The sequence below is a fragment of the Herpailurus yagouaroundi genome, unplaced genomic scaffold (genome assembly GCF_014898765.1).
Source record: "Herpailurus yagouaroundi ecotype Mexico unplaced genomic scaffold, PumYag 208, whole genome shotgun sequence".
Classification (NCBI taxonomy): domain Eukaryota; kingdom Metazoa; phylum Chordata; class Mammalia; order Carnivora; family Felidae; genus Herpailurus; species Herpailurus yagouaroundi.
In genome coordinates this window covers 701,440-713,463 of record NW_024412439.1, presented here as the reverse complement: position 1 = coordinate 713,463, position 12,024 = coordinate 701,440, and the positions used below count along the sequence as shown (strand labels likewise).

The 12,024-nt window shown below is 49.6% G+C and overlaps 1 protein-coding gene and 1 long non-coding RNA gene across 2 annotated transcripts; both read left to right on the top strand.

Moving 5' to 3' along the window:
- Window positions 1-2,370: 2,370 nt before the first annotated feature.
- Window positions 2,371-4,262, top strand: LOC121015795 (uncharacterized). The gene is made up of 2 exons (XR_005783970.1): window positions 2,371-3,682; window positions 3,963-4,262. It is a non-coding gene; the product is annotated as an uncharacterized LOC121015795 (long non-coding RNA).
- A 1,736-nt stretch (window positions 4,263-5,998) lies between these two features.
- PLD6 (phospholipase D family member 6) lies at window positions 5,999-10,861 on the top strand. Its single transcript, XM_040452995.1, has 2 exons — window positions 5,999-6,445; window positions 8,947-10,861. Exons 1-2 carry the CDS (start codon window positions 6,004-6,006, stop codon window positions 9,192-9,194), a joined length of 690 nt encoding a protein of 229 aa, XP_040308929.1. The 5' UTR covers window positions 5,999-6,003; the 3' UTR covers window positions 9,195-10,861.
- Window positions 10,862-12,024: the final 1,163 nt, after the last annotated feature.

Below are 12,024 nucleotides of genomic sequence, written 5' to 3'. Positions count from 1 at the left end.
TTGCCATTTAAACTATTTTTGAGAGTAGAATTCAGTGGCATATTATATTTATAATGTGTCTCATGTCTTTTTGTTCCTCTTTTTAACGTGTTTATTTTTTGTTGAATGACTATGTTTTAGAACATAATTTTAATTTTGGATTTGTAAACCTAGTTTTTTAAGGTGTGTGTGTGTGTGTGTGTGTGTGTGTGTGTGTGTGTGTGGGTGCTCCAAGGATTACAATATGCATCTTTATTTTTGTTTTAATTTTTTAAATTTATTTTGAGAGACACAGAACATGAGCAGATGAGGCAGAGAGAGAGGGAGAGAGAGAATCCCAAGCAAGCTCCACACTGCAGAGCCTGACATGGGGCTTGAACTCCTGAAACCATGAGATCATGACCTGAGCCAAAACCAAGAGTTGGACACTTAAGTGACTGAGCCACCCAGGTAACCCTCACATTTAGGTTTTTAATATATTTTGAGTTTATGGGTGCATGGCTGGCTCAGTCAGAAGAGCATGCAACTCTTGACTCAGGGTTGTGAGTTCAAGCCCCATGTTGGGTGTAGAGATTACTTAAAAATAAAATTTTAAAAATTCATTTTCAGTTTATTTTTGTGCATGATGTAAATGACTTCTTTTCATAAGAACAGTTTTAGGTTCACAGCAAAATTGAGGGAAAGGTACAGAGATTTCCCATATACCCTCTGCCCCAACAGATGCGTAGCCTTTCCCATTGTTAATATTCCAACCACAGTGGGCAGTTACAATTGAACCTAATTGACAGTTTGCATAGACTTTATTTATTTTAATGTTTATTTATTTTTGAGACAGAGAGAGAGAGACAGAGCATGAACGGGGGAGGGTCAGAGAGAGAGAAGGAGACACAGAGTCTGAAACAGGATCCAGGCTCTGAGCTGTCAGCACAGAGCCCGAAACAGGACTTGAACTCACGAGCCATGAGACCATGACCTGAGCTGAAGTCGGACGCTGAACCGACTGAGCCACCCAGACAACCCTTGCATAGACTTTAAAAAATAATTTGTGTTTCTCTAAGGAGTATCTGTGGACTCATTATCATTATATTTTCCTTTAATTCTTTGAACATTTCTGTAAGAATTGCTTTGAAGTGTTTTTCTACTAATTCCAACATCTGGGTCCACTCAAAGTCAATTTCTATTGGCTGCTGGTTTCCCTGTATGTTGGTCACACTTTCCTGCTGCTTCCCATGTCTATTATGTTTTCGTTGAAAACTGACATTTTAGATAATATAGTATAGCAATTCTATTACATTCTATTACATTTTTCTAAGGTTGTTTTTCTTTGGAAACGTGCCTGGACTTAAACTGTAGAACCTCTCCCTCTGTAGTGTGACGCTGGCGTGTCTGCTCAGTTTGTTGTTGTTTTTTTTAATATTTATTTTTGAGAGACAGAGAGAGACAGCATAGGCAGGGGAGGGGCAGAGAGAGAGAGAGAGAGAGGGAAACACAGAACATGAAGCAGGCTCCAGGCTCTGAGCTGTCAGCACAGAGCCCGACGCGGGGCTCGAACTCATGGACTTCGAGATCATGACCTGAGCTGAAGTCAGATGCTTAACCTACTGAGCCACCCAGGTGCCCCAATGTTTTTTTTAATCCTTATTTTTATTTATGTCTAGAGGTCACTGGTGTGTCTTCCTAATGTAGTAGTCAGCCAATGTTTTTAGGCAGAGGTTGTACCCAAATATTTTAAGCCTGTGAGAATCCTGTCCTCTGCTGATCGATGTGTTTGTGGGTTGGGAACCCTTTCAAGCCTCCATTGGCTTTCGCTCTTCCCTGGCCTCTCCTGGGTCTCTCCCATTCATGCATAGCTCCCCAGTTCACCAAGGATGTGTGGAGAGTGTAGGTCAGCTTTTCTATGGTTTTCTCACTTTGGGGCCCTTTCTATCCTATTTTCTGGCTGGTCTGCGGCTTACCTCACCTTGGACCAGAAGCTTGGGTTGGTAAGGCTGCAGGTGTTTGTCATTCATTTCCCAACTGAACCCACCACTTTTAGCCAGCAAAAGTAAAAACCTAGATTTTAGGGTTTTGCAGCCGGTCCCACATTGGTAAGGCCACCATTTTTGCCAACTGAGCTGGGAGGGTGAACGGCTGGGAGCAGCCTCCAGCAGTTTTTTTGTTTTTGTTTTTTTTTTAATTTTTTTTTCAATGTTTATTTATTTTTGGGACAGAGAGAGACAGAGCATGAACGGGGGAGGAGCAGAGAGAGAGGGAGACACAGAATCGGAAACAGGCTCCAGGCTCTGAGCCATCAGCCCAGAGCCTGACGCGGGGCTCGAACTCACGGACGCGAGATCGTGACCTGGCTGAAGTCGGACGCTTAACCGACTGCGCCACCCAGGCGCCCCTCCAGCAGTTTTAAAAAAAATGATGCCTCTCATTTTATTGTCTGCCTTTGGTGGATTTCCAGCACCCTGACGCGGTTGTTATTGACCATTTTCCCTAATACACACGCACACGCATGCACGCGCATATTTGGTTGGTTGGTTGGTTGGTTGGTCGGTTGTTTTTACAGAGAGGAATTGACTACCTCTTTATATAGGACTGTGCTCACCTTCTTCTCATTCTTTACTGTCTTTTCAGGTGAAGAAAGTGAGTCTCAAAGAATGAAGCGATTCGCCCTAGGTCACGCAGCTGTGACGTAGGGGAGCTAGAATTACACTGTGGGGCTCTATTTGTAAATTAAAAAAGGCACTTTTAAGAAGTATGGCTGACATACAATAATTTATACTCATTTAAACCATACACCCTGACAGGTTTTGACATATGCGTATGCACATTAACGCCATCAAGATAGTGAACATCTCATTGTATGTTTCTTTATACTCTTTCTTCCCTTCCCACATCTCTAGGCAACCACTGATTTACTTTCACTCTAGTTTGCATTTCCTAGAATTGCATGTTGGTGCAACCACACAGAATATACTTTCTTTTGTCTATCTTTTTTCACTCAGCATAATTTATCCATATATATCAGCAGTTTGTTTCTTCTTATTGTGAAATAGTATTCCATCGTATGGACAGGCGAGGGTTCGGCTATTTTTCTGTTGATGGATGTTTGTATTATGTCCAGGTTTGGGTTATTACAAATAAATCTGCAGACATTTGTGTACAAGTCTTCGTGTGCTTTCATTGCTCTTGGGTTATATTTAGGAGCAGTATAGCTGGGTCATACGGAAGGTGAACGTTCAGCATTTAAAATAAGTTTTAATTTGGAATAATTTTAGATTTACTGACGTTTCAAAGATAGCACAGACAGTTTAGTTTCCGTTATTATTAGCATCTTACATCCCTATCATGCATTTGTCAAAGTGAAGAAACGGACACTGATACGTGACTATTAATTAAGCTCCAGACTTTTTCACATTTCAGCCCTTTTCCCAGTTACACTATCTTTCTCTTTCAGGATCCAGTTCAGGGCACCACGTTGCATCTAGTTGTCAAGTCTCCCCCCAGTCTCTTCTGGTCTGTTACAGTCTCTAAGCGGTTCCCTTCTCTTCATGACCTTGGCAGTCTGGAAAAATAGTGGCCAGTTATCCTGTGGAATGGGATAGCAAGTCCTTCCATCTGGATTTCTGACGTTTCCTCCTCATGATAGAACTGGGTGCATGAGCTTTGGGAACAACCACCGCAGAAGTGAGGTGCCCTTCTCATGATATCCGGGGTATGTAACATTCACACATCTCTGGTGATGGTCACTATCACTTGGTTAAGGTGGTGTTTACAAGGTTTCTCCCCACTTTCAAAGGGATTTAGTTCTCCCTCCCGTAGCAAGGAGTAGTTACATATATTATTTGGAATTCTTCTGCAAGGAAGACATGTGTCTTCTCTCGTTTCTTTATTCAGTCATTTATTTATAGCAGTATAGAGTCATGTATATTTATCTTGCACTTGGGTTATAAAAACTACTGCAAGTATTTATTTTGTTTCTCCATTTGCTCCAGTTTTGGCCACTGGAGTCTCTTTTAGGCTACTCCTGTGTCTTTTGTTCCTGCTGCCATGTCCACATGTTCAATTTCTGGTACTACAAGATGCCGAAAATACATCTACAGTCTCCGTGCCCAACCCCCAGAATCTGTTATTTCTTCAAGGAGAATGGTGTTTGGAAACTAAGATCTGGGACCTAGCATGCTCATTATTGCCGGGGTGTCACTGCTTCTGGGCCTCTTGGGGGACTGAGGTATGTGAGGTATGTCAAAACTGACATAGTACGTATTTTACTATAAATACTAAGCTAACCATGAGTTCACTGTGGTGTCTCTGACCCCAATCCAGTACCAGAGGGATCATTCAAGCCTTCTCCGGTGCTTATCTCTTACCCCATCCAACAGAGAGAACCCTGGCTCCCACTATTCCGCCAACCGACGACTAATGCACTCAACCCCAGTGCGCGTGTATGCAGTTCCCCGCCTTGGGAAATAAAGGTATCACCCAGAGTACAGTGTTGACGGGCAGCTGGTGTTGTGTTTAGCCTTGTGGTTTCCAGTTAAAACGTGGTTTCCCAAAGTTACTTAGATCAGCTCCTTTCCTGTTTTTTAATGGATGGAAGTCATGAAGACCATCAGCTGGTTACAAGGAGGAGACTGTGGAGTTATTTCCTTTCAAAGACCATAGACAGACTTAAATTAACCGTGGAAATTCCTGACCAGGATTCAAGAAAGAAAAAATAGAAAAAAAGAAAACTTAGCCCTTCTCTCTCTTCTCTCCCTGTGAAAGTAACAGCCCCTCCTAAGTGATACAGTGGGTCCAGTGCTTGCTAAGACAGGACCGAGGCCTTCTTACGTTTTCACCAAGCTTATGCTGTTATGCCCAGAATTCGTGATCCCCAAAGACCACTAGGGAGCCGAGTCCGATGCAAAAGCAAAGAGCCTTTATTCGAGCTAGCTCGAGCTCAATCCCCTACCTGCACTGACGCAGCGGTGAGATACCAGGGAAAGAGAGCGAGTTTCAAAAGGACAAAGGTTTTATTGGGGCCTGGGGGCAGTTGGTGAGGTAATGGCTATGGCCTCAGCCGATTGGCTGGGGAAGGGTCCTGGGGAAGGGTCCGAGTCCTGTTAGGCAGGTGAGGGGGGGTTACTCAAGGGGAGGAGGTGTGGTCAAGGTGAAGGACACAGAACAAGATGGAGTCGGCTGGGCTGGCGTAGGCCCGCCCTTTCAATGCTTAAAGCAGAACGAACAGGCATCTCCAAATAACAAGTTTATATTGGGAAATTCTGTAGAAACAAGGGGCTTAAGACTGGCTTTGGGGCCATCCCCATCACACCACTGTCTCTGACACTTTGAGTTCAAACCCTGCCACCAGCTTAAGCATTCCTTATTTGACACTCTCAGTGTGTTTCCAGACCCTTCTCCCAGCCCTGCCTAGCCGCGCCCCTAAAGCAAAAGGAAAGGTTTGAGCTGAGCGGTCGCGGCTGCTCTACTGCCCCTCAAAGGGAGGAGGACCTGGATTGTTGCAGGCTCTGCGGGGAGCGGGTGGTATCGGGGCGCCTGCGGGGCGCATGCACTTCCACAGGGCTAGGCGGGCGCGGCCCGGTGCACTTGGCCAGAGGGCGCGCAGACGCGGTGGGGCCGCGAATAAGCCCAGAGAGGCGGTGTGCAGCCAGGCTGCGCGTGCACAGGCGTGGTGGGACGTGTGGGAGGGGGGCATTGGGGGGGGTGGGGCGCACGGGGCCTGCGGGTGCACAGGCACAGTGGGCCGTGGCTGGAGGGCGGTCGCACGGCCTGGGGTTGCGCAGGCGCGGTTGGCCGGGGGTGGCTGTACAGGGCCGGGGCGCACAGGCGTAGTGGGTGGTGTGTATGGGGGAGGGGGTCGGGCGCACGTGGCCAGCCGCGGTGCAGGCGTGATGGGCAGTGGAGGTGGGGGGGGGGGGGGCGCTGAGTGCACGTGGCTAGAGGTGCGCAGGCGCAGTGGGTGGAGAGGTGCGGGCGCACGTGGCCGGGGGCGAGCGCTCAGGCGCCGTGGGCAGCGGGGCAGGTCGAGGCTGCATGGAGCGGTTACGTTGGCGGGTGGCGGCTGTGGCGACCGTGGGTCTCGCGCTGACTCTGGAGGCGCTGCCCTCTGTGCTGCGCTGGCTGCGGGCCTGGCGACGGCGAGGGTGGCGGAGCTCTCTGCGGCGCGAGGTGCTCTTCTTCCCGTCGCAGGTGACCTGCACCGAGGCTCTGCTGCAGGCCCCGAGCGAGGGGCCGTCGGGGCCGCCAGCGGGCTGCCAGTGCAGCCTGCCCCACGGCGAGAGCTCGCTCAGCCGCCTGCTGAGCGCCCTGTTGGCCGCCCGCGCCAGCCTCGAGCTCTGCCTCTTTGCCTTCTCCAGCCCGCAATTGGGGCGCGCGGTGCAGCTGCTTCACCAGCGCGGGGTGCGCGTCCGGGTCATCACCGACTGCGACTACATGGCCCTCAACGGTTCGCAGATCGGCCTGCTCCGCAAGGCAGGTAGGCCGCGCCAGAGAGGCTGGGAGTCCCGGCTTGGGACTCAGGTCCGTGGAGAACCTCTGGGGAGGGTCATCAGGCCCCCAGCCTGGCGAATGATGTGACCCCGGGGGCCTTAGGCATTGGGGGAGAATGTCAAAAGCAGAAACTTGGTGGGGGGTCTGAGTATAGGTGAGACCCCATATATGTCCGCTGGTGGCCTTGTGAGGTCAGGATGGTTTTAGCCTGGAGAGACTCCAGGGCCGTCTGTAAAGAGCACCTGCCTTCACCCAGTGGGTGCACTTCTGTGCAGGGAGGTGTTAACGCTGGATACCTGAGTGTGAGCCCGGAGGAGTGAGCAGGATGTGTGTTCCCCGCTAGTGGAGAAGATCTGGGGGATTCTCAGAGGCTGGGGGCCTGCCCAGCGACACCGGGGAAAGCGGACGTAGCTCCTGTGATTCCCAGTTTCTGATGACTGGCGTTGGCCTTGGGGGGCTGTGGGGAAAGCCTGTACCGGGTAGAGGCAGGGGATGTAGCCCCACCAGCTGAGTTTTTGACGTTGCAGACTGAAATGACAATGGCTTAGCCAGGCAGCACTCAGGAAATCAAGGGCGAACTGTAAAAACAAACCTGCAAGGCCCGCCGCTAGCGGACTCTCAGTGACCGTGTGCATGGGAGCAGGTGTGCCAAGATGGCGAAGGTGGGGCTTCGGGACTGAGGGGCTAAAGGAGGAAAAGTCATTTCACCTTAAATCCACTAGTGAATTTTATGCTGGGGCTTTTGAAATGAATAAAGATGATATACTAAAAAACGTGGAGCTAAAATGTTTAGATGGTGAGCAGTTAATTTGTTTCTCTGGCTGCAGGAGGACAGGTAAGACGGATACCTCTGGCTGGCCTTTCTCTTGCACTGGGATGGGGACAGTTGAAGCGGGAAGTATGAATAATTCTGCAAAGGGTCTAAATTCAGATTCTGGGCTTACCCGTGAGGTCTGTATTTCCTCCTCAGCCTCAGTATAACGGTGTGTTTTGCATGTGGGACTTAAGATCTGTTCTGAAGGTAGAGCTAACAGGAGTTGCTGGCGGGTTGGTTAGAGAAGCGGTGTTCGGGTCCCCTGGGATAGGAAGGTTACAAGGCAGGGTTGCTGGCAAAATATAGGATGTCCAGGTAAATTTGAAGTTCAGATAAGCAACGAATGCTTTTTAGTGTATGTCCCAAATATTGCATGGGACACGCTTACTTTAAAAAACTATCTGTAGGGGCACCTGGGTGGCTCAGTCGGTTAAGCGTCTGACTCTGGCCCAGGTCATGATCTCACGGTTCGTGAGTTCGAGCCTCATGTCCAGCACTGTGCTGACAGCTCAGAGCCTGGAGCCTGCTTTGGATTCTGTGTCTCCCTCTCTCTCTGTCCCTCCCCTGCCCCTGCTTGCACTGTCTCTCGAAACGTTAAAAAAAAAAAACCTTTTTTTTTTTTTTTTTTTTTTTTTAATAAAAACAGTATTTGTTGTTTATCTGAAATCACATCTTACTTTGGACATCCTGTATTTTTATTTGTGAAGTCTGGTGACTCTGTTGCAAAGCAGCCTATTTTAAACTGTTCTCTTAAATCACACATTTCTTATGGTCTCGTCCACTAAGCAGATAACCCAGGAGGTAGGCATTATTCCAGGGTTGAGGCAGAGGAGGATGGACAGACGGGTCCTGCCCGAGGGGAGTTTGAAAACGGTAGGAGAGAGACAAACAGGAAAACAAAAGGCAAGGATTACAGGCTCCGTGGCGAGTGAAGGAGGCAAAGCGAGGGAGAATTCGGTTTTGTAGCAGTTAGAACTCTTTCTGCTTTGGTGGAAAGGCCCAGGGCACGCTGGGAGTTAGGGGCCCCAGCCGGCTGGCTTTGGGGTGACACTGAATTCCCTCGCCCGAAGCACCCAGGGCCTGGCTTCTCCTGCAGTCTTCCTGCTTGAGGCCCATCCTCCCCTTATGCAGTGGGGTGTGGTGCTGGCGTGCGTGGCGTTGGCAGGGGTGCCCCAGTTCCAGGGGTGGGCCCAGTGAGAGCTTGAAGGCAAGGAAAGCCCGGCGAACGATTGTTGCCCTGACCCCTCTGGCAGGGTCCGTGATGGGCCCTCCCAGAACCAGTAACCCGGGATTGTGCTGGTTGGTGCGTCCCTGAGAAGTGCGGGTGGGCAGACCTCACCCAGGTTCCAGGGCCGCCTGTCGGCGCCAGAAGGCAAGTTGTGTGAGTGTTGCCGTCCCGCCCCTCGGGACCGGCTGTCCCCACCGCCCCCCGGTCCTGGGCCACCACGCTCCCCCTTCCCTCGGCCTTCCCTCCTGTGCGCTGGCGGCGGCTGGTCACCATCTGGCTCGGCCACCGCCTCCTGCCCGAGGGTGACGAGCTTCCCGTCTCCCCTACCAAGTCAGAACTAGAGCGGCAGCTGCTGGGAAACGGTCTGCACTTGAGGAGGGGCTCCCGTGTCTGAACGAAAGCGTTGTAAGAGGCGGTGGAGAAGTCTGACTTGCCCTTTTTGTAGGCATCCAGGTGCGACACGATCAGGACCTGGGCTACATGCATCACAAGTTTGCCATAGTGGACAAGAAGGTGCTGATCACGGGCTCCCTCAACTGGACCACTCAAGCCATTCAGAACAATAGAGAAAATGTTTTGATTATGGAGGATGAAGAGTATGTGAGGCTTTTTCTGGAAGAATTTGAGCGTATCTGGGAAGAGTTTAATCCTACAAAGTATACCTTTTTCCCACAAAAGAAGAGGAATCACTGAAGCTGTGCTCTTCTCTGTCTTCAGAGTTCAAGGCGAGAACGGTGTTCGGTGTTACAGAACTTTTGTCCCCGCAGTCGAAACCACACCAGATCTAAAAGGATGGGACTCAGGACGGGCCTGTGCCTGCCCAGAGCAGCTGCCGGGTTCCGTCCGTGTCAGACTGTGCAGTCTAGGTGAGAGAAATCTCAACGTGAGGAAAAAACACATTCAGACTCCGTTCTCGTTCATTAAAACACTAAAGTGAAGTGCAGAGTGGGGTTAAGGAGGAAGGGGAATCCCTGCAACCCGAGTCTCTTGTTTCAGGTCAGCTCGCTTCCCACCAGTACGTTCGGCGACAGCTTTTCAGGAATGGGCGTTCTGGAACTCGCCTCCTGCCTTGGGCCGGGTTTCTCCTGCCGTACAGAAAAGGCAAGATACCTCTTTCAGGATGTAAAGGCTGATTCCTCTTCCTGACTCTAGAGAATCTCTTACTATGGCATCCGCTCCCCTGGCACTGTCTCCCACACTGTCTCCTCCTTTCCTGTTGGCCTGGCCCAACCCTTCCAGCACAGCTAACCCCCTGGGATGGGCCAGAGGTCGGCAGTCTCTCCATTTCTGCTGTCACCGGCTCGTGGGTGCTTATGGGCAGGTTTGAGTCCGAAGACGTTAAGGAGAGAAGTCAGGAAAAAGGGCAGGAGAGGGGGGTGCTGGGCACGGCAGGAGTGGGGAGCCGCCTTCCGGGCCCCCCTGCAAGCATTGGTTGCCACCACAGCGGGCAGGTCATTGTCCTAGCCAGGGTGCCTTGCATGGTGACCCTTTAAAATAAATACACAGGAGAAAAAAAGAACCCCATAAGTACCCAGGAGAATGTTCCTCTTCCACAGCTTCCCTTCTGTTTTCATCGTGGTGAGTTGCTCCGTCTATCAGCAAGGACTGGAAGTGGCCAGAGGCTGCTTCTGTTTCTGTGTGTTAAGCCTTTAATTGTTAGCATGCTTGCATTCAAGGTAATTTTGTGCTCTTAGAAGTGACCTTCACTGTACCACCTGTGAACTTGGCTAATGGGCATTTTTGGCTCAGCGTAATCAATCTATGGGTTACCTGACCATCTGGAGGAATAAACTAGAAGAGAGCCTCTTTTCAGGCTGTGGCATCTCACAGATCTGTTTTTATTCTCAGCTCAGGGATTTGCTTTCACCGTTAATTAGAATAGCTATCTTACGTACATTTGTGAAATGTTATTTTTTCATTAACGTGTATCTTTATAGAGAGATTGTTCACATGACACCTGAATAGCGATTTGGCCATCTTGTCCTATTTCTGTATGTAATCGTCCTGACGTCTGTTGGGCGTGTTTCACTTTCCCCATCATACTCATGGAGCCACCTGGAGAGACCACTCATCGTTGCATGTTTTTCCCTGTTTAAAGTTTATCTTTGACTTACTGTGTTAGGCAAGTAAATGCAAAGTTAATTTTCCTGATTTAATTGAAGCTAACGAGTATAATACATGGATTGGAGCTCACAGGAAATGGTTTTGGACTGAATGTGTTTTTTCCCCCAAGTTGCTTATGCCATCTTGCAGCCTGTGTTCTGGAGAGAAAACAGGAGGAGTTGTAGGATGTGTCTGTGTCCTGGATGCTGAAGCCGCATCGTCCTGCACGTCTGAATAAAGGCGTTCTTACTCTGGAATGTTAGTAGTGTGTCTTTGCCTTTTGCAGATCCAAATCGTGGGTGCTGTTAATGAAACAAATACCATTTTGCAGCAGTGGATGACATACGGCTGTTTAGAGACTGCTGGTCAAGATAGGAGCCCCAGGCAGGAGTAAGACCTCAGTGTTCCTTGGGGGACCTTCTGAAGTGTTCTCCAAGATGTCCATGCTGCCGTGGCAGGATTTCCAGCATTTTCCTCCAACCTGTGAAGGTTGGCTTGCGTGCAGCTCACTCCCACTGGTATCTGGGTCTTTGCTGTGGCTTGCATCCCCTTCTTCCAGAAGCAGGCTGGTGCTCAGACGTATGTTAGTAACCATGCGCGCATAAGGTGACCTAGCCGAGCTGTCTGGATGTTTTCAGGATTCTTAAATGATCTCGTAAGATTTTTTATTTAATGGCTTTGTTTATATTGTTATCTTCATTATCTTAGCAGTAGGAAATCAAATCTCACAAGATTCAGGTGTTCTGAAAAGAACTGTGGTAAGACAACACTTCCTCCTGCAACCCTTATGATTAGAAAACACCGTTGGAGTGGGAATTGGCCTCGACAGTGCCCACAGCTGTGAAGTACACCAGGAAGGTTTGAAGGAACCAATACAACGACATCGTGTCTTTTTAATTTATTGGGAGAGAGACAGACACAGTGCGAGGCAGAAGCTGCGAAGTTGTGAGATCATGACCTGAGCTCAAACCAAGAGTTGGACACTTAACCAAGTGAGCCACCCAGGTGCCCCAACAATATTGTGTGTGTGTGTGTGTGTGTGTGTGTAAAGTTTGTTTATTTTGAGAGAGACAGTGAGTGGGGGAGGGGCAGAAAGGGAGAGAGAGAATCCCAAGCAGGCTGACAATGTGGAGCACGAATTGGGGCCTGAACTCACCAACTGCGAGATTGTGACCTGAGCCAAAATCAAGAGTTGGATGCTTAACCGACTGAGCCAACCCGGTGGCTTACAGCTGTCTTGTATTTTAAAGCATGTTTTGGTTCTTTTGAATTGTTTTTAAAACAGCTGATTAATGGGGCACCTGGGTGGCGCAGTCGGTTAAGCGTCCGACTTCAGCCAGGTCACGATCTCGCGGTCCGTGAGTTCGAGCCCCGCGTCAGGCTCTGGGCTGATGGCTCAGAGCCTGGAGCCTGTTTCCGA

Excerpts from the sequence above, each read along its gene's own strand:
- PLD6 (XM_040452995.1), top strand. The coding sequence starts at position 6,004 with ATGGAGCGGTTACGTTGGCGGGTGGCGGCTGTGGCGACCGTGGGTCTC. Across the intron at positions 6,446-8,946 it reads CGGCCTGCTCCGCAAGGCAG|GCATCCAGGTGCGACACGAT; the intron begins GTAGGCCGCGCC and ends CCCTTTTTGTAG.